Genomic DNA, 22801 nt, shown 5'->3' with positions numbered 1-22801 from the left:
GGAGAGGCCCTGCCTGCCCGCCCAGACACTTAGTTCCCTTCTTTGCTAAATGTACACATGGGTGGGACCAAAGGGGGATATTATTTCAAATGACTGCTGTATGGTTCACCAAAGGGTTCAGTACATATGTCCTTTGTGGAGTCCTTTTGCAAGAAATGTCTCATTTGCGCCACTTCCAACGTAGGTAAGCCTTTCCCCATGACACAGGCTGCATCCAAACCACCTCAACAACCCTTTGATCACCTCATGATGGATTTCATTGAACTCACCCCTCGGGAGGAAAACGGTACTGTCTAGTGATCGTTGATATGTTTTCTAAATGGGTGGAGATCTTCCCAGCAAAACATGCCAACAGTGGGGCGGTGGCAAAAGCCTTGATCACAGAAAAAATTCCGAGGTGGGGCATTCCCCTCATCAATTCCAGCGACAGCGGGACGCATTTAGTCAACGAAGCATTGAATCAGATAAGTGGGTTGGATTTTACGTTAAAAACACACTGTGCATATCATCCACAGTCCGGGGGTGCCGTGGAGAGAGAATGGTACCCTAAAAAACAAAATAATGAAATGTTGTTATTGCCATGGACAAAGGCCTTCCCACTGGTGACAATGGCCATGTGAGTTCTGGGAAGGACATCTCAGCCAACTGTTTTTTTCACTTCTGGACTCCCCCCAGAATCCTTGCACAAACTTTTAACTTTTACTTTTGCACAGTTTTTTTACTTTTTACTTTGACTTCACTCATATGCACACCTTCACCCTACCTGTTACACATACTTTATCCTTTATGTTAACCAAATATTACACTTTTATGTTTGAAATATTTGCATATTGGTTCATTGTATACTTGCAATATTTGCAATATTGAGGTCGATATAGCAGTCAATAAAACGTTTCACTGCATATCATACGTGTATGAATGTGTATGTGACAAATAAAATTTGAATTTCAAGAATACATTTTTTTGTACAGTTCAGGGGGTGTGGACAATCAAGTTTAAAAAACATTTTCAGGAATGAATCAGAAATTTTAATGCCTGCCTAATCTTGTGCAAACACATTTATTATATTCAGCATCAGGTCTTCTTGCTCTGTAACTGAAGTACAGGACATAATGTAACTTTACATTATTACAGAGCATTATTTTATGCAGCAGTGTGTGTGTGTGTATGTCAGGAGCCTCCAGTCTCTTCGCAGGCTGTACTGATAATTCATATAAACTCGGCTCAAGGTTTTCCCAAATTCCTCAGCCAGCACACAGGCTCAGTTTTCTACCATTAAGAGCGATGTTTAAACTAGATCATAAGAGCATATTTACATTTATATACATTTTCCGTTACATACAGTCTGAACTTTATGTGCCCTATCAATGAGATCAGGAAACTTATGGGGAGATTCGGAGTGCCCTGAAGAGGGCCCAACTGTCACAGCTGGGTGTACAATGCTTAATTGTAGACTGTTTATGGCCTTTGCCAACTCAAAAGATACTGGCTGGGCATCTGCAGCCAAGAAAAGAATTTTGATGTGCAATTACATTCACTAAACTCACAAACTTTCTGTAAGCGTGAAGGGGCACTGATAAATAATATATTTGTTGGAGACATATTTAACACTATAGCACTATGCATATATGCATAACACTTATTTGTACTCTGAAGTTATTGAAATGTATTCTTGTATGCCTAAGACACCCACACAGAAGAGAAATGCCTGTCCATGAAGCAGGTCCTTCCCTTAGCTTACTTCACATGGGTCTTCTTGATGTTTTGATTATGTGTGACCAAACATAAGAAAAATGTATAAGAACAATAGCCCTGATGTGCTGCGGGGTGGATCCGTCGACTGGCTTGCTGTTGTCTTGTTGCGTATTGCAATAAACAATTGTCTACAATGGTTTCCAGTTGCTTAAATTTATTGATAGTCTTTTTTTATTGATCCTCGACCATAGTGTTTCACAATGACAATCACACCAACAAATTATTACACACAGTATGTGGCAGACAACTCATTTTCAAATTAATAGTTTCAACTCACATTGACTGTGCTACAGGGTTATTTAAATAGAATTTAAAACCCTACAGCAGCATACTTAAACCATTATGGTTAAGAATTGTTCCAATTCATAACATACTGTCATTTCCTTTACTCAGGTAAATAATATTAATGAATTACAACCTGCGTAATATGGGAATTCAATTAGTATCCTTAAAACACAAATCCGATGATATTAATTGAAAACAATTCAATAAAAGCAATATTAAAGCAAATAAAATCTCAGAATTTCAGAAGGTTAAGCTTACTGGCATACTAATGTGGCTGTGAAAATAATTCATAAAAAGCAGGTTCGCCCAGTGATCTGAAAATATCTAAGAGGTGCAATCAGAGATGGGGGGTGGGCCTTCAAACTTGGCCAAACAAATACAGATCCAGCAGTTGCACCACCTTTCAGCAAACTCATGTTGAAAATTAGTGTAATTAAGTGTTAACACAAAATTTGACCAATCCCATGTCTAATAAAAAATTAGTCCTTCATCGCTCATCCACTCATCACTTTATGTCAGAAATTAGTGGAGGATATACCCGCCCTCGCATGTCTGTTGATCTGAATGCAGCGTGTGAGTTGTTTTGTTACACACAACATCTCATCAGGGTTTTGTTTTTTTTGGTATTTTTATTCTATTATTAATAGCAAATTGTTTTGAATAAAGTTTTGTGCTGTACTGTCTTTTAGTCAATGGCTATTAATCAAGTTATAAGTTTACTTTGGAGTACTATAATTGCCATCTACTGACCTTTCTTGTTATGGCTGTATTATCTCAATAGGTGGGCTGTGTTAGAGCCAGGAATAGCATATATGATTATGAATATGTACTGTTTATAAAATATTATTAGTAGTATCATTATATATATGCCTTAGTGTAAATACATAAACCGGAAAACACACTATACACTACATATCGTAAGGAACAACTTCTTATCGCAGTAAAGGATTCATTCAATGCAAGCCTAAGATCAAATTAATATAATTTCCATACGTCTATAAGGCCTAGCTCACCTCAACCCATCTGCAGGAAACTGAACAGCAGTACGGTGAGCAAAACTATACAGTAGTTTAACAGTACAGGTTTCATACAGAACAGGACTCACGTTCAGTTCAGAGAATGTTCTCAGTGTCATACCTAGAGGTTATCTTTTGAAAGTAGACATATGAGTGCTGCTAATATTGCTGCAGAGATTGATGGGGTGTGGGGTCAGCCTGTCAATGCTCAGACTGCACACTGCATGACACTGGAGGAAACGGATCAGTAATCAGAAGGTTGCCGGTTCAAATCCACAACTGCCATGGTTCCACTGAGGTGCCAGTGAGCAAAGTACCATCCCAACAGACTGCTCCCTTTCATGGCCGCTCACTGCTTTCAAAGGGTGATGGACAAATTTAGTGTGTACTGTGTGCTGTGCTCCAGTGTTTAACAATCATTTTACTTCCTTCCTTCCTTTAATTTGGACATTTTCATTTAGGAGTGTACTCATTTTTGTTGCCAGCAATTTAGACACTAATGGCTGTGTGTTTGAGGGGCTGGCAAATTTACACGGTTTCACAAGTTGTATATGAACTACTTAACGTTGAAGATATGATACAGTGTTGTCCCAAGGAAACATCAAATATTTACAAAAATGTGAATGGTGTACTCAATTTTGTGAGACTCTATGAACACCCCTCATTCCAACCCCAAAACAATGGTTACAAGATACATCTCAAACCCTTTCAAGTACAAATCCCCCCAAAAACATTTGTGTTTCACACTGCACAACACACAAAAAATCAACTAAGACCTAATATAGCCAGTGTTAAAAGTATTTAAATGAAGAACTTTTCATCTGAATGACAGAATAATCAACACCAATGTACTGAACAATAATACATTTGATGAAGACAGAATTTCTCTGGTTAGTCCTTTTCATAATGTAACACTGCAATTGTCTGGGCCTGCTCATGTGATGACACCAGTACAACATCTCCATCCTTGGGTTCAGTCCAGGGCCTCACCATCACCTGTGAACAACTCTGCCAGATCAGCTACAGTGAATAAGGAGGCTTCCAAGTGTGTCATGGTGGCAATGGTGTGGCTATGAGATGGGGAGAAAAAAAAAGACTGTTATAACACAGATTTTCATAAACTGATATTTACTGCCATGATCATTTTTAAGACAACAATTGATCTCTTAACCACTGTCTACACCTTAAACTGCTTAGACCTGTGATCGAGTATATTACTGTAAAGAAATAACTGTCACACCAGAGAAAACACTGTAAATGTCAGGGACACCTTCACTAATCTGCTTGGAAGATCACATTATACAAACACCTAAACACACATAGTTCATCAGAAACATGCAGCAATACAAATGACAGTATAGGGGTATTCTACAAGCTTCTTGGAGATCACTGATTCTATGGAAGTACTGTACAGCAGTACATAGACTTCACATAAATAGTACAATACTAAAGGTAACTAGAAACCAGAAATTTGTTAGTCATTGTCTAATATGACAGGGTTGCGGAGGTGGTTTTCTAGATTTTGTGTTCATATCAAATGTTGATAAACATTCTCACTTAATTTTTAAGTGATACACAATAAGTTAGGGATATTGGTATTTACTTGCTTTTCCTATTTTCTTAGAATTTTTATGAAATAAGTAAAAGTTCCCTTTGATAGTACTAATAATGTATTGGAATAAACACCATTTTCATTAGTCTGATATAACTAATATATATAACATTTTAATACAATAACAGGGACATCCCCAAATAACAAAAATTGACAATATTAGTACCGGGTGTTTCCACCATTTGCCGAAATGACAGCTCATGCTCCTCATTAGCCCCATGATGTTGTTCTGAGGCAATGCATTTCACTCTTCCACAAGTTCTACATGCAGTTCAGCCAGGTCACGTGGGGGTAGGGTACGATCACTCAGTCTCTGCTTCAACTGGTCCCATACATGAACAGAAAGTTGGGAGTGATGATGGGTTCTATAATGTCTATGTGGTAAGAACGTGCAGTGACTGAGCCATGTAAAATAACCAAATCTGTTTTGTGATGCCTGCCCAGACATTCATGCCCGAAGACATGGCCAGCTGATACTGCTTGTCCGTTAAGTGACATTGTGTGTTCGTGGCTGTTTGAATTACTGACAATAGCAACTTTTTTTATACCCACAGAATGAAATTGATGCCACATTGAGAAAGGTTGTCTCTTGGTATTGGCCCCAATATAAGGCACACCTGTACACAATGAGACCATTACATGGAAAACACAAAATGAGGTGTGTATCACCCCAATACAATTGCCTCCCTATCCCAAAAATGTCTGAGGTGAAACAAACATCGTATGTATTGTAGGGAACATACACGGGTTGGATGCCACCATTATATGTGCAGCTTGATTCAGCATTAAGATACACTATTATCTCAAGCCAGATCATCGTGTCTCACACTCCTTGGTTTATGACACTGGAGATAACAGACCTCCTGCACCCCAGCACCAGAGGTCAAAATCCAGATGGTTGAACGTACAATTTATTAACAACTCTCAGGAGTCACATCTCCCATTCCTGTGTAACTAAGTGAAAGACCACCACGTTCAAATATCACAGGCCCCTATGATCACTATGACACCATGCTGAGAGGGGGGTTCCTCCTCTCTTTCCCCCCTTCTGTTAGAAAGTGCTCCCTATATAAACCGATCAATAAAAGATTGATAAACAGCACATACAGGATTCCAAAGGAATTCCACACTCATCAGCATTAATACCTCAGACTTTATATAATATTCCACCATGTTCTATTGAAGTGTAATTAGTGTAAAGTTTTATGCTATGTTAAAACACTATGCGGGTCAAATTTGGTATCCTTCGGTATGCTTAGAATTGTTGATTGTCTGCCTCAAGATTCAAATTTGTCTCCTAAAAATCCACTTATTGGCCCATGCCATAATTAAGGCAGGGGATCAATAGTGAATATAATTTATTTTTTAAACCTCAAATATGTCATGGGTCAGATACCAGAAGATAGGACAATACAAAGGTTAACAACACAATTACATTTATTTTATATATGATTTATTTATATAGCACCTTTCATACTGTTACAGTACATAATATACATACATAACTGTTTTATGAACAGTTCAACTGAATAACATTGAAACAGTAAGAAAGAACATTAAAACAAGTATATGTAGACATAAGTAGACTAAGAAGACATGCTTTGGGCAAACCTTGTGTGATCAGAACATACAAAAAAACTGAGGCAAAATGAATGGGAGTCAATGAGGATGGAGGGATCCCAGAAAAGTGTGGGAAAGTAAGTGGAGTTCCGAAACAAAAATTTGATCAAAAGCAATTCTGCACATTGTGAGAGCTTAGCATGGTGAGCGTTGCACATGTTTTTTTTATGTGTGCAAGAAAGATTGAACATACATACATAAGCTCAAAATTTAGCTCAGGTACATCCTGTTTCCTCTGATCATCCTTGAGATGTTTCTGCATCTTGTCTTGAGGTCCAAATCTGGGGAAGATTACAGAAAAATGTCTGCTACTTTGAAGGTCCCAATGACCACAGATGACCATCATCTGTAAGTGTAAGAAGTTCAAAACCAACAGGACTGTTCCTAGAGCTGGCTGGCTACCTAAACTGACCAATCAGACCTTAGTCGTGGAGGTGTCCAAGAACCCGATGGTCACTCTGTCAGCACTCTAGACGTGGAGTTTGCCTGGAGGTTGGAGTTTGCCAAAAGGCATCTGAAGGACTCTCAGACAACGAGAAATTGTCTGGTCACAGATTGAACTCTTTGGTCTGAATGCGTTTGCAGGAAACTAGGCACCGCTCATCACCAGGCTAATACCCTGGATAGAACAAAAGATGACTGCAGCAATGTACAGAGATATCCTGGATTAAACATGCACCAGAGCTCTCTTGAACTCAGACTGGGGCGATGGATAATATTTTAGCAGGACAACGACCCTAAGCACACAGACAAGATATCAAAGGAGTTACTTTGTGAGTGTCCCAGCCAGAGCTCAGACTTGAATCCAATTGAAAATCTCTGGAGAGACCTTAAAATGGCTGTGCACTGATCTTTTCCATCCAAACTGATGGAGCTTGACCCCGGTGGCTCTTTATAGGCTCAGTTGTGAGACCAACGTTATAAGGAGCAGTCTGGCCATTCAATGCTGCACGGCTCGATCTGTCGACCAATGGTTTCTGATTCAGGAAGAGTGTGACGTCACCTTCAGGAAGATTTCATTGCTAAGCATGCTAACAAAGCTCACTGCTACATCCATAAACTCATCGATGTTTAGCAGAGGGACAATGCCTTTCCCTCGTGTACGCAAAGTCACTGCTGCTGCATTTGTCTACAGAGCCTCAAATGTTTTTCATTGTTCACTTAAAGGTGTCTTTTCAGCTATTTTATCACTAACGCACCCTTCTCTTTTCTTTATCCCTCACCAACCAATATGATGTGGATGGTAAATTTAAATTCTCATTCGGTTTCTATAGATTTTGAGTTACAAAACTAAGAGCCCTGAAAAGAACATGCTATGGAATTGTTAAGTGCTAGATGAATGTGTGTGTGTGTGTGTGTGTGTGTGTGCTGTGTGTGTGTGTGTGTGTGTAGATTAAGGGTGGGCATAGATTAATTTTCTTAATCTAGATTAATCTCACTGTAATCTTGGAATTAATCTAGATTCATCTCACTGTAATCTAAATTAATCTCACTGTAATATACATGAATCTAGATTAATCTAGATTAAAAGGGCTCATTTGAATTCTGCCGAAGGCATTCAGAATATGTGTGCTACCCAAATAATGACTAAAAGTAAGTCTCTGAGAACGGGTTTCTCAAGGCAGGTGGTGCATTAGACCAGGGGCTCATCTCCTGTTTCCAAAATGCATCACAAACTGCTATAGAAAGCTGTTCTACTATGATAATTGGTGATGAAAATAAATTAGGTTCAATAAGATGTACTTGTGTTTACCAACTGTTTATTCAGTTAAATAGCTGCATCCATGTTACCACATCACGTTTGATGTGGTAATTTCACAGTTCGAAAACTCGTTCTCGCCCCCTACAGTGCAATTCGGCTAGGTATACATCCACGCTAAAATATCAAGGTGAAAGTCATCATAGTGTAGCAGTTCTTCTTCTGCGTTGTGTAACTTTTTGATTTCGTTTCTTGAACCACAAATGATGAGCTGACACCCAAGAGATTTTCTGTGCAAAGTGTTTTCTGTACAAAAAGCAAGGTCGCGTCAGAACATCACATCACACACCGCGTCTTTCTGCACCTCTCTCTACAATATACAGTATTAAAAGAACATAAAAAAATATTCACAAAATAACACACATGCAAAATATTCCTAATATGTACATAAATTAAAGTGAAAGAAATATTTTTTTGCACACAAACCCCACGCACCTCTCACAGCTCACGCCATGTGTCCAAGAGACCTGAACCGGGTCTCAAAAACAAAATAAAAGTATTTAGGAAATAAGAAACTAAAAGACACAAGAAAGAAGAAATATACTTATAAATCTAGTGTAACCATTTAACTCCGGCACAATAGCTTGTGTAGTATAGACTCAGCTCCCAACCCAACTTTGTGAATAGATTAACGGCGATATTTTTTTTAATCGCCCGATAAAAGTCTCACGTTAACGCAGCACGTTTTAATCACGCGATAAGAGTCTCACGTTAACGCAGCGTTTAACGCCGATAACGGCCCACGACTAATATATATATATATATATATATTTTTTTTTTATTTAAAAAAAATAAATAAAAATTTCACTCAATGCCAGCAGCTACCAGGAGCCAGTGGAGAGAGGTGAGAAGAGGTGTGACATGGGTGTATTCTGGCTGATTGAAGATGAGGCGGGCTGACACATTTTGGACCATCTGAAGTGGTTTTATGGTGACTGCAGAGGCTTCAGCCAGGAGAGAGTTAGAATAGTCGAGTTTAGAGATAACCATGACCATAGACATACCTCAATATTACGTCATAATACATAACTGCGCTGCAAAAAAAATTATATGCCACATTTCCGTGATAAAATTTCATTAAACATCTCAGGGTTATCCAGTGCTGACCAGATGAGGATGGGTTTCCCATATGTTTCTTGGGCCTTGAGCACAGTTCTTTTGTTAGGCACTTTGTGAAAAAAGTGCTTTATAAATAAAAATGGATTGACTGAATATTCATTTATAGTTACATTAAAATGCATTATGTGGTGGAACTAGCCTAGTGGTTAACACACCTGCCTATGAACCAGTGGAACACAGACAATGAGGTTACATGTTCCTGTCACCACAGCCACCACCAGCATAATTTCTAAATCTTGAGGGACATTCAAAAAGATCAGTAGCATTATAATGGACATACAATGTACATATGACACTGGAGAAAAACTAGTCTGCGCTGTCCAGTACCTCCAAACATGGACATATACTCTACACTTGGACTTTTCCTTTTCTAGTGGAGTTTTTAAATTGATCAATTATACTGATGTTATTCAAAAGAGTTTGACAGTAGTCAACGTTTAGTAGTATTGTTAGGTAAACATGGTTAACAGTTACAAATGGTTGACAGTAAATAATTATTTTGTGAAATCATGAATTAAGAATCAAATGTAATTAATCACATTATTTATATATAGTAATTGAAATAGTTACACTACTATTACATTTAAATAGGGTAACTTGTAATTTTTCCAACACTCCATGTGATTAATTCATAGACATCTACATACCTTTGTAAAATTAAAGAGCTCACTTGATCTAAACTCTTACAAGCAAAAATTAATGTTTATATTGTACATTACTTCATTATTATCACTGACCTCTTCTCTGCGGTTCTTAGCATGGCCTGCATACGTTCTTCAATAGTCGATTTTATGAGGAATCTGTGCACAAAGGTTGGTCTAGAGGAGAAGAGGATGAAATATTCTTTAAATTGTGTGGACATGTCTATTTCTACAAATTGCAAGAGGACACAAGTAGTGTATTGTATATAATGTAGGACACTCATGTTTCAACATGAGTTGTAATGATTATAAAATTCATTAATATCTGACAGAAACAAAAATCTTTAAGACAGCTCTTGCAAGACATAAACCTTGGACTTACCTCGTCTGGCCAATGCGGTGCACCCTGCCTATTGCCTGAAGTTCATGGGCAGGGTTTAGGATAGGCTCCACTAGCAGCACATGTGTAGCCTCAATGATGTTAAGTCCATTTGAGCCAGTATGCAGAGGCAATAGCAGAATGTTCACATTTTCTTTATATTTAAATGAAGACAAGTTGTCCTAAAGAAGAGACAAATATGATCAGTGTACTCCTACTCCTAGATTACTCCGTACATCAGTCCACTGTATTCTTACAGTGGAGTTAATTGTTTTTAAAAAGGCTAGAGGGCCAAACAGCACAAAACAGAGATAAATCTGAACATTCTTTACAGGTATTTATATTGCATTTTTCCACCAACTTGAAATTTGTGAATGCCGTTGATCATGGAGAACTCCATACTGTTGTCAATAAGGGCTTTGGCAATTATATCCAGGACACCCTGCCACTGAAACAAATAACAGGAGTCCAATTAACAATGAAGATCTACTATGATCACAAAAGAGGAGAAATGGCGTGATGTATTTTAAACAGAGCTAAGCACCGTAGAAAAAACCAGAGATTTTGCTCCTGGATCATTCATCTGGATCCTCTTCAGAGTACGGACAACGGCCTCAACCTTGGTGGAATGGCTTCCCTAAAATGATGACAATAATAAATTAAAAATGACATGCCATTCATAGATAAATGTGTTTTTGGCAATGGTGGCAAATATTACTGTCTGAAAACTATGGTCTATGACGCTAAACAGTGTACCCCCACAAAAACATAAGTTTATCTTATGTTGGAATAAGATCAAGGAAATGCCTGAGGTGTTAGGAGATCATTGTTATATGTGGATGTTTGGGGGTGAGGGTGGGTTCATAGTCTTCATTAAAGGTGTTGAAATTTATCTCATAATCGATGCCTGGATGATTCTGATGTGGACGATTCTGCATCGATGCAGTGCAGAACACAATTGATTATATCATAATGATGTTGCTTGTTGATTTTCTGGCCACGGCAAAAAAATTCTAGTTAGAAAGTATTGACTTTTTTGCTGCCTGATCTGAGTACAGCACCACTCCTGGTAGGAATTTGGACTCGTCCACATGGACATTCAGAACGAACGCCCTCAGGATGCAATGCGTATTTTTGATGCAGTTTGTCGCTGCGTTTGAATGGAGTTTCACAGGTTTAGTAATAATATAAAAAGTCTGAGGTGAGGTGCTCAAGCTCTTTACTTCCCCTGGCCCACCTTTACAGCGATATCTTGGCCCTTCTTGGTAGCCTGATTGGTATAAACGTAGGAGATCTCAGTGTGGGAGATAGTGCGCCTGCAGATGGCACATTTGATGGCACATTTGCGCATTCCAACACTGTACTGCTCCACCATGATGGAGACACACTCATTGCAGAAACAATGACCGCAGATCAGCACTGCCCACTGTAAGACATAATTAGACAACCACACACGTTTGAACATACACAGGTATTGTAAGGTGCCTTCAAAACATCAAGACATTTAATCAGGACCACTAATGCAGTTTTAATTCCATTCAAGTTAAATTAAACTAAAAATGCCATTTCAAGGCTAGAGAACACACACCAAATCAATCAACTTCTGTCATATCTCATGTCTAGTGTATTGGATTCTTACCTCCTGCCCAAGAGGTCGTGTACATATGGGACAGGGTTCTGGATTCAGCCTCCCAGTTGAATTGTTCTGCGATGAGTAAAACAATTATGAAGAATTAGGTGAGTTATCTGTTTATTTTCTGCATTCAATAAAGACTGGAAAAAACAGATGTCAGAATCCAATTGTGTCCTGATATGTCATGGACATTCTGAAGGACAGCTAACATCTAACATAGGCTCAGGAAACTGTTTTTTGATGAGGAAACTTATGTTGCATGATCTTAGAAAACTGGTCTGCAGAATGGGCGCAGCAGTATACCTTATTTGCAAAATACATTTTTATTAGAGTCTAAAGACATGAAGACAAAATAAATCAACAATAAATAATCCAATAATAATCCTATTGGCAGCATTTGGATCACCAAAGGTATTCTGATCTTCAGTATATGCCATCACACTCTGTAGAGTATATGCCCACAATAAAGCACAAAACTCTTTTACAAGAAAAGAGGCACGGTAGTCTGTTTCTATACAGTTGCTGCCAGAGTTGGGTAAAATTTTGGGTCAGTGTAGCAGAGCAGACCCACATAAAATTATCTCTCCTTTTTCTGTTAGCTCTAAAATATAATCCTGTACATAATCCCACCACTGAAATTGATCACGTCAACACCACAGAGGTCTGGGTATGGGGAGCTGTTCCTGATTGTAAACTGAGAATACATAGTCTCACCCTCACCCTAAGCTATGATAAGAGTAACACTAATGTTATTGTCATTGTTCAAAATTTGAAGGTCTTTTGCCCTCTAACATGTAACAAGAAGATTCTGATTCCCTTCCACTGTTCCATCTTCTCTTCTCTTAGAGGTTTCATTGCAAACCATCATAAATTATGCAAAAAGTCATATTTTAAAGGATCCTGCAAATTAAATATAGTCCTCTATATGCCCTTTCTTATGCAATTGGCAGAATGTTGAGACGAAATCGCCAAGAAACAATTGAACTAGACAAAAATAATAACAACATAAGACAGTTTTTGATGTGTTTAGAGACCATCTCCAGGTTTGTGAGGTAGAGCAGCTGCCCAAGTTTCTTCTGCAGCTGAGATTTGGCCACTGCCTGGTCATTCATCAGTTTCACCCTGTTCTGTTCCACCTAGAGAAGAACAGACATTTTATACCAGTACCTTCATAGTATTTCACTTTCATAGTATTTCAAAACCGCTATTTATAAGGCAAAGTCTGAAGGATTCATTTCAAATAGTCATCAGAGATTATGTTAAAGAAAAACAGTTGTATATGACATCCGCAACATTGTCACATTTGCCATTTCATTGGGCTTTTAATTTCAGATATTCAGAAATACATTGCAGATATCCAGAATAAACAAAGGTATGTATTTAATATTTAATTCTATTTATAATATATACTAGCAAAACAATCCTATATGTATATTCCTGGCAATAAAAATTGATGAAAGCCAAAGACTGAATCCCAAAAAAAAAAACTGAATCTCAACCTACACAAACCCACCTCATGTGGTTCTATGATGTGCAAAACTTTAGATTTTGGCTCATCAGGCAGACGCACACGTAGTGTTTCTGTAGCCATTCCCAACTCATCTATAGCAGACACATGATCTCGAAGGGTCATCCATTTCTCATGCAACACCTGCAGAGGCAACAGTTAAGTGTTTGGCAATGCTCCTGGGCTTGATACTAAATATAAATGGTATAACCTTGTACTCTTTCTTCCAGAATTCGAAGAGTTCCATGAAGGTGTTCCCCTCTTCTACCAGGTCAGGGTCCAGGCGCCGGGCCTTGGCAAAGGTCATAATGGATTTGAGTGCTCGCTCAATTTCACTGGGAGCCCATAGGCCTCGACTAGTGGTAGGCAGATGTTCATCTACAAGTATATCTTCATCTTCAATCATCTCCTCAAAGATCGCTGACTGCCCTTTAACCCTGCAACCAAATTTGTTTTCATAAAAATTGCCATTAACCCATCTGTAAAGTAAAGACCCATCCTGTGATAAAACAGATGAATGATATCTGTTTTAGATCTGATAAATGCTGTAAATGATAAAACAGATGTGCATGTTTAACTGTATGTATTCAGCCGTATACATCTTCATCTACACACCCTGCAACAAGAGATGTTTTCAGGAAAATTCAAAAGGCACCTGGAATAAACTGTCAGCTGGGGGATGTTGGGATTGTTATGATCCAGTCTGTGAGCAATTAAACCACCCCAGTGTGTGCTGCTTTATTGCATGTAATTTCAAGGAAGTAAATGCATGAAAAGTAATTATTTTTTTACACAAAGCACCACTTGAAATTAAAATTTGATTCTAAATGTTACATTTCTAGGTTCAATTCACTGTTTACAAACTACACACCAAACTGGAAACAGTGTGGGGTGTAAGTGTCAGTAGTGAGGATTTTACCTGCGGAAAGTGTAGGAGACTAGCTGAAATGACAGAGAAAATAGCCAAACTAGAAGTGCACATCCGAAATTATATAAATTAGGGAATCAGAAGTTTTAATACTCATTTTTAGTCATTGACGCGCACCAGCCCAGTTGAGCCGGTAAGTGTCTCTACCCCGGTGCCGGTACCAGTAGCGTCCTCCAGACAGCAGGGCAGTTGGGTGACAGCTCAGCGTAAATCACGCAACTGAGTTCCACCAGCAGGCCGCCAGTCCCTGGTTCACCCGCCTCGGCGAGGCATCCGCCGAGTCCCACAAACCACCGTCTCTAGTCATTGGCTAGTCTAGTCATATTGAAGTATCTCACTTTAATAGACAAGAACAAGAATAATCCCAGATTCCTGTTTAACACTATAGCCAAGATAACCAGGAATAAGAGAGAAACGGATAAATACCACTCAATATCATCATAGTAGCGATGATTTTATAAATTTAATTAACAATTAAATAGTTATGAATAGAGATAAGATTAAAAGCACAATAAACAGCTCTGTTGATATTACTAGGGAAAATAATCTTCAAATAGCAGACCACCGATTAGAACGCTTCAACCTTCTTAAAGAGCATGAATTAATTAAACTAATCTTGTCGTCAAATCAATGTACTTGTGCATTGGATCCGCTTCCTATAAGTTTCCTTAAACAAGTAGCACCCAACATTATAAATCCTATCCTTAAAATTATTAACTTGTTGCTTTGCACTGACCACGTACTAAGTTCGTTCAAGGTAGCAGTCATTAGACCCCTGATTAAAAAGCCTGATCTTATTTGCAGTGAGCTTTTAAATTATAGTCCACTATCACACAGTCACCCTGTTAAGCACTGTGACGTCCCATGGCAGACTATGGTTGTGTTCTGTTTGTGTGTGTGTCTCTTTCTCTTTCTGTCTCTCTCTCTGTAATGTTGCAGGGTGGCACCTCATCAGCCCATGATTGGACTCCTCCCACTTCCTGCCATGATTGGTGGGCTGTAATAGGGAAGAGGACTCAAAATAGCAGCTGCTTTGGGACAAGGATGTGGTGTGAGGAGAGTTGTTGGTGAAGTGAAAAGAGTGTTGGTGTGAAGCAAGAAGGAAGTGCTATGAAGTGAAGAATTGTGACCAGAAGACAAGACTAACTTAGACATGTTTTGTGTGTGTTTTGTTGTTTAAATGTCCTTGATTGTAATAAAAAATTTGCCTTAAGTGTTGTCGCGTCGTTTTGGAGTTTCTGATCCTATGTCCCATTTGTTATGTCCTTAACCCTAGACCGGGGACGTAACAAATTTTGGGGGCTCGTCCGGGACTTCCTATCTCATGGGTAGGATATCGTGTAGGCTGTGGACCTTGCCGTTCTCATCTGGGTGAGTTTGAATTTTTTTTTTATGTTTATGTGGGTTTTCTTGTGAACTCTGATTAGGTACAGCTGTCCAGCTGGATTCTGCCTTGTCCTTCCAACGGGCACTGTTTGTTATGTTTGTTTGTTGTTTTGGTTTGTTGTTTTTGGGGAAAAATCCAGGGGAAGGTACGCGTTGAGCATTTCTGTCTCAGTCAGAGACTGGAAATGTTGCGAGCTTGCGCTTAAAGGTGCCTAAAACTGGTAACTTCCCCGAAGACTAGCTAGATCTCAGGTAGCTGATAGGTTAGGTAGATTAGGAGCTGGAGTTCCTAGAATCCCACAGGAGCAGAATGACTGGTACACAACCCAGTGTGCCAATGTAGTTGGGTCTGTGTAGTGTTTTTTTTTTTTTTTATGTATTGGCGAGTTCACCGTGTATTTCAATTTATCTTTTGCTGTGGGGTTAGAATTACTGGTCACTATGGCTACAGGTTTTGAGGGTTTTGTTGAATTCCCTTCCGACAAGATGCTAGGAGAGTCAAGGAGCAGCTATAGGGTGTAACTGACTTCTATGGCATTCCCATTGCCAGCGCCAATAGAAAGTTGAAAGACTTAGTAGTAAAAGCATTAAAAATCTGGTTGGTGGAAAAGGGGGTACTGTGGTAAATCCGTTAGTCCACTCTCTGCTGAGGGCTTGGAAGAGTCCGGCGAGAGTTTTTTGTAGTGAAATTCGGTTAAAGGAAATGTCACTGCAAGAGAAGCTTGTAGCAGCAAAACTGTGGGCTGACTGAGAAGCTTGTGGGCTGGTTAGAAGGAACTGGCGCATCAGCTACAACTCAAGCAATTAGAACTGGAAGAACGTGATCACGAACGCCAGTTGCAACTTAAGCAATTGGAGTTGGAAAAAACGTGATCACGAACACCATCTCAAACTTGAATTGGCTTCCAAGTCTGTCCTGTCACCTCCTCAAATCGAGTCGCAAAACCCCTGCTTTTGACGTTGGCCAGCATATTAGACTGGTGCCTCCATTTTCTGAGAACAAGGTGGAAAAATATTTTAGTCATTTTGAACGGGTAGCAACAACTTTACAGTGGTCTAAAGTTGTTTGGACGCTGCTACTGTGGAAGGCTCAGGAATTTTACACTTCCCTTTCTGTGCAGCAGAGCTCTGACTATGATGTGGTAAAGACTTCAATTCTGAATGCGTATGAACTTGTTCCGGAAGTCTAGGAAAGGTGAGCAAATTACTTATGTGGAGTTTGCCAGAGAGAAAGAAGCTTTGTTTAACCGGTGGTGTGTTTCCAGAAAAGTCAGTACATGGGAACGGTTTCTTGAATTAATCCTTTTGGAGGAATTTAAAAACTGCGTCCTGGAAGCTGTTGCCACTCATCTGAACGACCAGAAACTGCCAACGCTGGTGCAGGCAGCCATCTCCGCAGATGAATTCGTGCTTACTCATAAAGTTGTGTTTTTTTCAGTCTCACGAAAACCAGATCGGGATGTGAGTTTCCGACGGCATTGGAACGTATTTCGATCTTTGCCCATTTCATGTAGTGATGGTCCCACATGTTTTTATTGTCACGAGACCGGCCACCTCATCGCTAAATGCCCAAAACCTATAAAGGTGAGTACGGGTTTGTTCAGTCTGCTGTGAGTGTCCCCACTATTGTTGATCCTGTTTATGAACCTTTTGTGCTTGCTAGTACAGTTTCTGCAGCTGCTGGAAACAGCAGTGCAGTGTCAGTGCGCATTTTACGAGACACCGATGATGCACAGTCTTTTGTTTTAGCGAATATCTGGCCCTTTTCTGATGACACGTTTTTTGGCTCTTATGTACTGTATTGAATTAGGCATCGTTAAAGTGCCATTGCACATTGTAAACCTGCACTGTGCTTTATTTTCAGGTTCGTGCAAAGTCGCAGTGCGACCCGAACTGCCTATGCAGGGAATCGATTTTATTCTTGGGAACGATTTAGCTGGAGGGAAAGTTCTTCCTCTTCCGGTTCCACCCTCTTCAGTGATGCCAGATTCCGAGTCAGTTTTTCCTGCTTGTGCAGTCACCCGAGCGCAGGCGTGCTGGCAGAGTACAGATGGTTTGTATGATACGTTTATGGCTGTTTCTGACCCATCAGACAGCGGAGTGGTGGAGGGAGCGGACGCGCGCTGTTACTGTCCAGGGTGATGAGACAATGTCGCTGCCTGTAAGTAAAACGCTTATCCCAGGAGCAGCGAAAAGACTACTTTAACACAGTGTTGTTCAGCTGTTGTTGAGAAGGCCAACATAACTGAAAATTCGGTAGCCTTTTTCTGGGATAAAGGGATCTTGATGAGGAAGTGGAATCCTCCAACTGCTGATGACGTCGGTTGGAATTCAGTGGTGGTTCCTCTTAAGTTTCGGTCTCAGGTACTGTGTTTAGGACATGACAATGTGATGTCTGGACACTTAGGAGTAACAAAAACATAACCAGATTTTGCGCCATTTCTTTTGGCCTGGGTTGAAATCCGATGTTGCTCAATATTGTCGATCATGTCACGTTTGTCAGTTGGCTGGCAAATCGAACCAGTCAATTCCGCCCGCACCACTCTGTCCTAACCGAACCATTTTCTAAGATAATTTTAGATTGTGTTGGTCCACTTCCTCGTACCAAAACAGGTTTTAAATACTTGCTGACAATAATGTGTAGTGCCACACGTTTCCCGGAAGCAGTTCCGCTATGCTCACTAAAGGCTAAGAATATAGTGTGGGCCTAAGTGAAGTTCTTTTCTACTTTTGGACTTCCAAAATTGGTCCAAACAGACCAAGGTTCGAACTTCCTGTCTTGCCTCTTTAAACAAGTTTTGGAAGAATTACAAATAAAGCATCTGGTATCAAGTGCTTACCATCTTCAGTCACAAGGAGCATTAGAACGTTTTCACCAAACTCTGAAGTCCATGCTCCGTACTTATTGCTTAGCTTCGGCTAAAGAATGGGATGAGGGTCTCCCACTATTGTTATTTGCCATTTGTGAAGCTGTTCAGGATTCCTTGGGATTCAGTCCTGCTGACCTTGTATTCGGTCACACCGTGCGTGGTCCTCTCAAGCTGCTTAAAGAAGCCTGGGTAGCTGAACCATTTACAGAGACTAATGTGCTGGATCATGTCAGTTCCTTTCGGGAAGGGCTTCATAATGCTTGTGCTACCGCCCAAGCTTCCTTACAACATGCACAAGGGTCTATGAAAACACGATATGATCAGAAAGCAGTCTCTCAATCTTTTCAGCTGGGTGATAGGGTTCTGGTTTTATTACCACTAATGGGGTCTGCTCTCCAAGCAAAATTCTCAGGTCCTTATGTGGTGGAGTCCCAGTTAAGTGACACTGATTACGTTATTCGCACTCCTGACCAAAAATGTAAAATGCGTGTATGTCATGTGAACATGCTCAAGAAATACGTGATCAGAGACAGTGATGCAACACAGAACAATGTAGATCCACCGGGAAAAGGAGCTGCTGTGTTATCTGTGGTTTCTATGCCCCTGCTGGATTCATATTCTCCCGAGGAGGATGGGTTACATCTAGGAAATGTTCCTGTGTCTTCGCCCCGATTACACAACAGTGTGATCTTGGGGGGTGTCAACTGTAGGGCCCTGTCAAAGCCCATTGATACATACTGTATGTGATTTTGGGCTATATAAGAAATAAACGTTGTTATCCAGCAGGACTTCTCATATAGAGCTCCGCAGTTGTGGAACGGCTTGCCTATCAGTGTCCAGGACTCAGACACAGTCTCAGTGTTTAGGGTGGTAGTAGCCTAGTGGGTAAGACACTCGCCTATGAACCAGAAGACCCGGGTTCGAATCCCGCTTACTACCATTGTGTCCCTGAGCAAGACACTTAACCCTAAGTTGCTCCAGGGAGACTGTCCCTGTAACTACTGATTGTAAGTCGCTCTGGATAAGGGCATCTGATAAATGCTGTAAATGTAATGTAAATGTTTAAATCCAATCTCAAAACCTATCTGTTTTCTCTGGCTTTTTGTTAAAATCCTAGACCCTCATTTCACTTCTTTTTGAGGCAGTGTCAATTATAAAGTCCAGTTTATCACAGAGTCCCCCTGTTAGACACAGACCCTAGTTAGGCTGTCCTAGTTAGGGTACCGGGCCACTGTAGCTCCAATATACCACTATAACCACATATTTCAGTATCAGTCGTACAGTGCAACCGTCTGCCGCTGCTTCTGTTTGTTTTTCTCCGAGACATGAAATCAATCACCCAGACTACTGGCAGGCCCCAGTGAAGAGACCAGCAAATAAATCCTGGTTCCTGACAACTGCTAAACAAGGACATACCATGAAACAAACCAGAGGGTCACCACAGCCACCACCACCGTTACAACTACAGCTTCAGGGATCTTCAAATGGACCAGTAACATCATTATGGACACGTAATCTAGACCATGACACTGACTACATCCTGGACTTCTCCAACCCTACAACTGTAGGATTTATTATTATATCATCCCCAACCCTGCACTGACACCATTTGCAGGCTCACTCTACCCTGGAAGGGGGTCCCTCTCTGTATCACTCCTTCCCAAGGTTTCTTTTTTTTTGTGTGTGGAGTTTTTCCTTGTGTGCAGAAGGGTCAAGTGTGGGGGGTGTCAACTGTAGGGCCTGTCAAAGCCCATTGAGACATACTGTATGTGTTTTTGGGCTATATAAGAAATGTTGTTGTTGTTGTTATTTCATTTGCACATTTTTTTTGCACATTATGAATCCCCAAAGCGTCGCAATCTCGTCTCTTGGTGTATATGATGAGATGACAAAGTTGACTTTGACTGCAAAAACCAACATTCAATACATTAATGGCTAGCACATCAAGCTGAACAACTATTGTCTTACAGAATTTTAAAAATACTAGCATCATCAGTTCAACATAAACTGATGGGTGTGAGACTAAATATTTAATGACAAAATAATAAATGACACTACACATTAAGCTTGTTTTTATATAAACACTGCTCAAAAAAATAAAGGGAACACTTAAACAACACAATGTAACTCCAAGTTAATCACACTTCTTGTGAAGCCAAACTGTCCACTTAGGAAGCAACACCAATTGACAATAAATTTTACATACTGTTGTGCAAATGAAAGACAACAGATGGAAATTATAGGCAATTAGCATGACATCCCCAATAAAGGAATGGTCCTGCAGATGGTGACCACAGACCACTTTTAAATGTTGCCGGTGCTTTCACTCAAGTGGTAGCTTGAGAGTCTACAACTGTGCTGCCTTCTAAGGCATCATTTGAGTGCAACTTTATTTTGAAAGGTTCAGAGTTAGAGACTTTTAGCGAGTGCTTTTATTTTGTACAGGAAGTTGTTATGGGTCATATCCTGTTTCCTTATAATTCGTCAAGACCACACTAGAATTCATTTGTGTGTAATCTGGGTCCATCGCATGTAATTCACACTGTAATCACCACAGATGCAATGTCGTGAGTACATAATTTCATAAGTTAAAGTGTTAGGTTAATGTTAAAGGCATTATTTGTTTAAGAAAAGAAATGTAAATGTATGTTACAAAGACAATTTATTTATGATGGTTAAACACATACAGGATGGTTAATTTATGTTTTCTTGTGTTATAGTTTTCACTCTGTCTCTGTAAATAAATGAAGAGTCACAGTAAACGGCGTAAAGAAAACTTACGACGACTCAAGCCATTATTTGCGGGAAGAGTTTAACTAGCTGTATAGCTTCAGTTACACACTGTAGTGAGGACAGCATAACAACCCAAGTGGCTCAAGTAGTGCAGTTCATCCAGAATGGCACATCAATGCAAGCTGTGGCCAGAAGATTTGTTCTGTCTGTCAACGTAGTGTCCAGAGCATGGAGGCACTACCAGGAGACGTGGAGGAGGCCATAGGAGGCAACAACCCAGCAGCAGGACTGCTACCTCTGCGCAAGAGGAACAGGAGCCGCACAGAGCAGCACATTTGGCAGAGAACAGCAAGATTCGCAAATTAGCCACTCTTCACAAATGAAAGCAGGTTCACACTGAGCACATGTGACAGACATGACAGAGTCTGGAGATGCCGTGGAGAAGTTCTGCTGCCTGCAACATCCTCCAGCATGATCGGTTTGGCAGTGTGTCAGTAATGGTGTGGGGTTGCCTTTCCACACTGCCCCCCATGTGCTCACCAAAGGTAGCCATTAAGTACTGAGATGAGATCTTCAGACCCCTTGAGAGCCATAAGATGATGGTGCGGTTGGCCCTGGGTTCCTCCTAATGCAAGACAATTCTAGACCTCATGTGGCTGGAGTGTGTCAGCAGTTCCTGCAAGACTAAGGCATTGTAGTGTGCCTGTAGTGTGCTTTTCCATTTAAATTGTGTGGCTCAAATCCAAACCTCCATGGATTGAAAATTTGATTTCCATCAATCATTTTTGTGTAATTCTGTTGTCACATTCATATTTCATGAATGAATATTTAATTCATTCAGATCTAGGATATTTGTGTTTCCTTTTTTTTTTGAGAAGTGTATATTACCATTCCAGATTTCAGTCCCCTTGGAGTGAATCAGTGCAAAAGACTAGTACTTAAAATTCCTTTGTATGAAGTCCAAATGATTTCATATACTGTTGGGCATGCTACACTTTTAACCATAAACTGCACTTTTATCAATAGTTATAGAATGAGAGTGTTGTACAGTTTAATAGAATTTTTTTTAAACAAAACAAAAAGTAATACATCACTTACGTGTGGGAGAACAGCTTGGATTCATAGTCACTGAAAAGTGCATCGGCTTTGCAAAATGCACAGCTAAATCATAAGAGAGGCAAACAAGTAAATGATCAGGAGAACACTCCATTAATAAATGTGTAATACTGTGATTTACATTTATAGCATTTAGCAAATTATGGGATAGCAGTCTTACTTAGGGACCAAAATGGTAGTAAACCTGGGTTTGAATCTGTGACTTTGTGGTCTTCTGGTTCATATGCAAGTGTGTTACACACTAGGCTACTACCACCACATTTGAAGCCCTAGGCAAGATTTTTGGTGGTGCCCACAGAGCGCTGTATCATTACGGAGAGGTGGTGGGATGCAGCCACCATCCGTTGAAGGGCTGAAAGCATGTTCAGAACTGCACTTTAATGGCATTTTACCGCTAAGCGATGTATAAAAGGCATTTTGTTGTTTTCTTACAACAAAATCA

General features: G+C 40.0%; 1 protein-coding gene across 3 annotated transcripts in view; it reads right to left on the bottom strand.

The window, feature by feature from the left end:
- Positions 1-1892: 1892 nt before the first annotated feature.
- The window catches only part of shprh (SNF2 histone linker PHD RING helicase), an 89195-nt gene continuing 68286 nt past the window's right edge, over positions 1893-22801 (bottom strand). For all 3 annotated transcript variants that reach the window (XM_028982162.1, XM_028982163.1, XM_028982164.1), the window contains 11 exons: positions 22342-22404; positions 13538-13763; positions 13333-13470; positions 12854-12955; positions 11826-11891; positions 11424-11612; positions 10731-10823; positions 10548-10634; positions 10190-10368; positions 9904-9984; positions 1893-4126 (listed from right to left, as the gene is read on the bottom strand). In XM_028982162.1, coding sequence (XP_028837995.1) covers positions 4030-4126; positions 9904-9984; positions 10190-10368; positions 10548-10634; positions 10731-10823; positions 11424-11612; positions 11826-11891; positions 12854-12955; positions 13333-13470; positions 13538-13763; positions 22342-22404 — 1321 coding nt within the window. In that variant the 3' untranslated portion in view covers positions 1893-4029. The remainder of the gene's footprint in view (positions 4127-9903; positions 9985-10189; positions 10369-10547; positions 10635-10730; positions 10824-11423; positions 11613-11825; positions 11892-12853; positions 12956-13332; positions 13471-13537; positions 13764-22341; positions 22405-22801) is intronic.

Source organism: Denticeps clupeoides, chromosome 1, assembly GCF_900700375.1.
Source record: "Denticeps clupeoides chromosome 1, fDenClu1.1, whole genome shotgun sequence".
Classification (NCBI taxonomy): domain Eukaryota; kingdom Metazoa; phylum Chordata; class Actinopteri; order Clupeiformes; family Denticipitidae; genus Denticeps; species Denticeps clupeoides.
The sequence above is the reverse complement of the archived record's forward strand: the minus strand, read 5'-3'. Positions and strand labels throughout refer to the sequence as shown.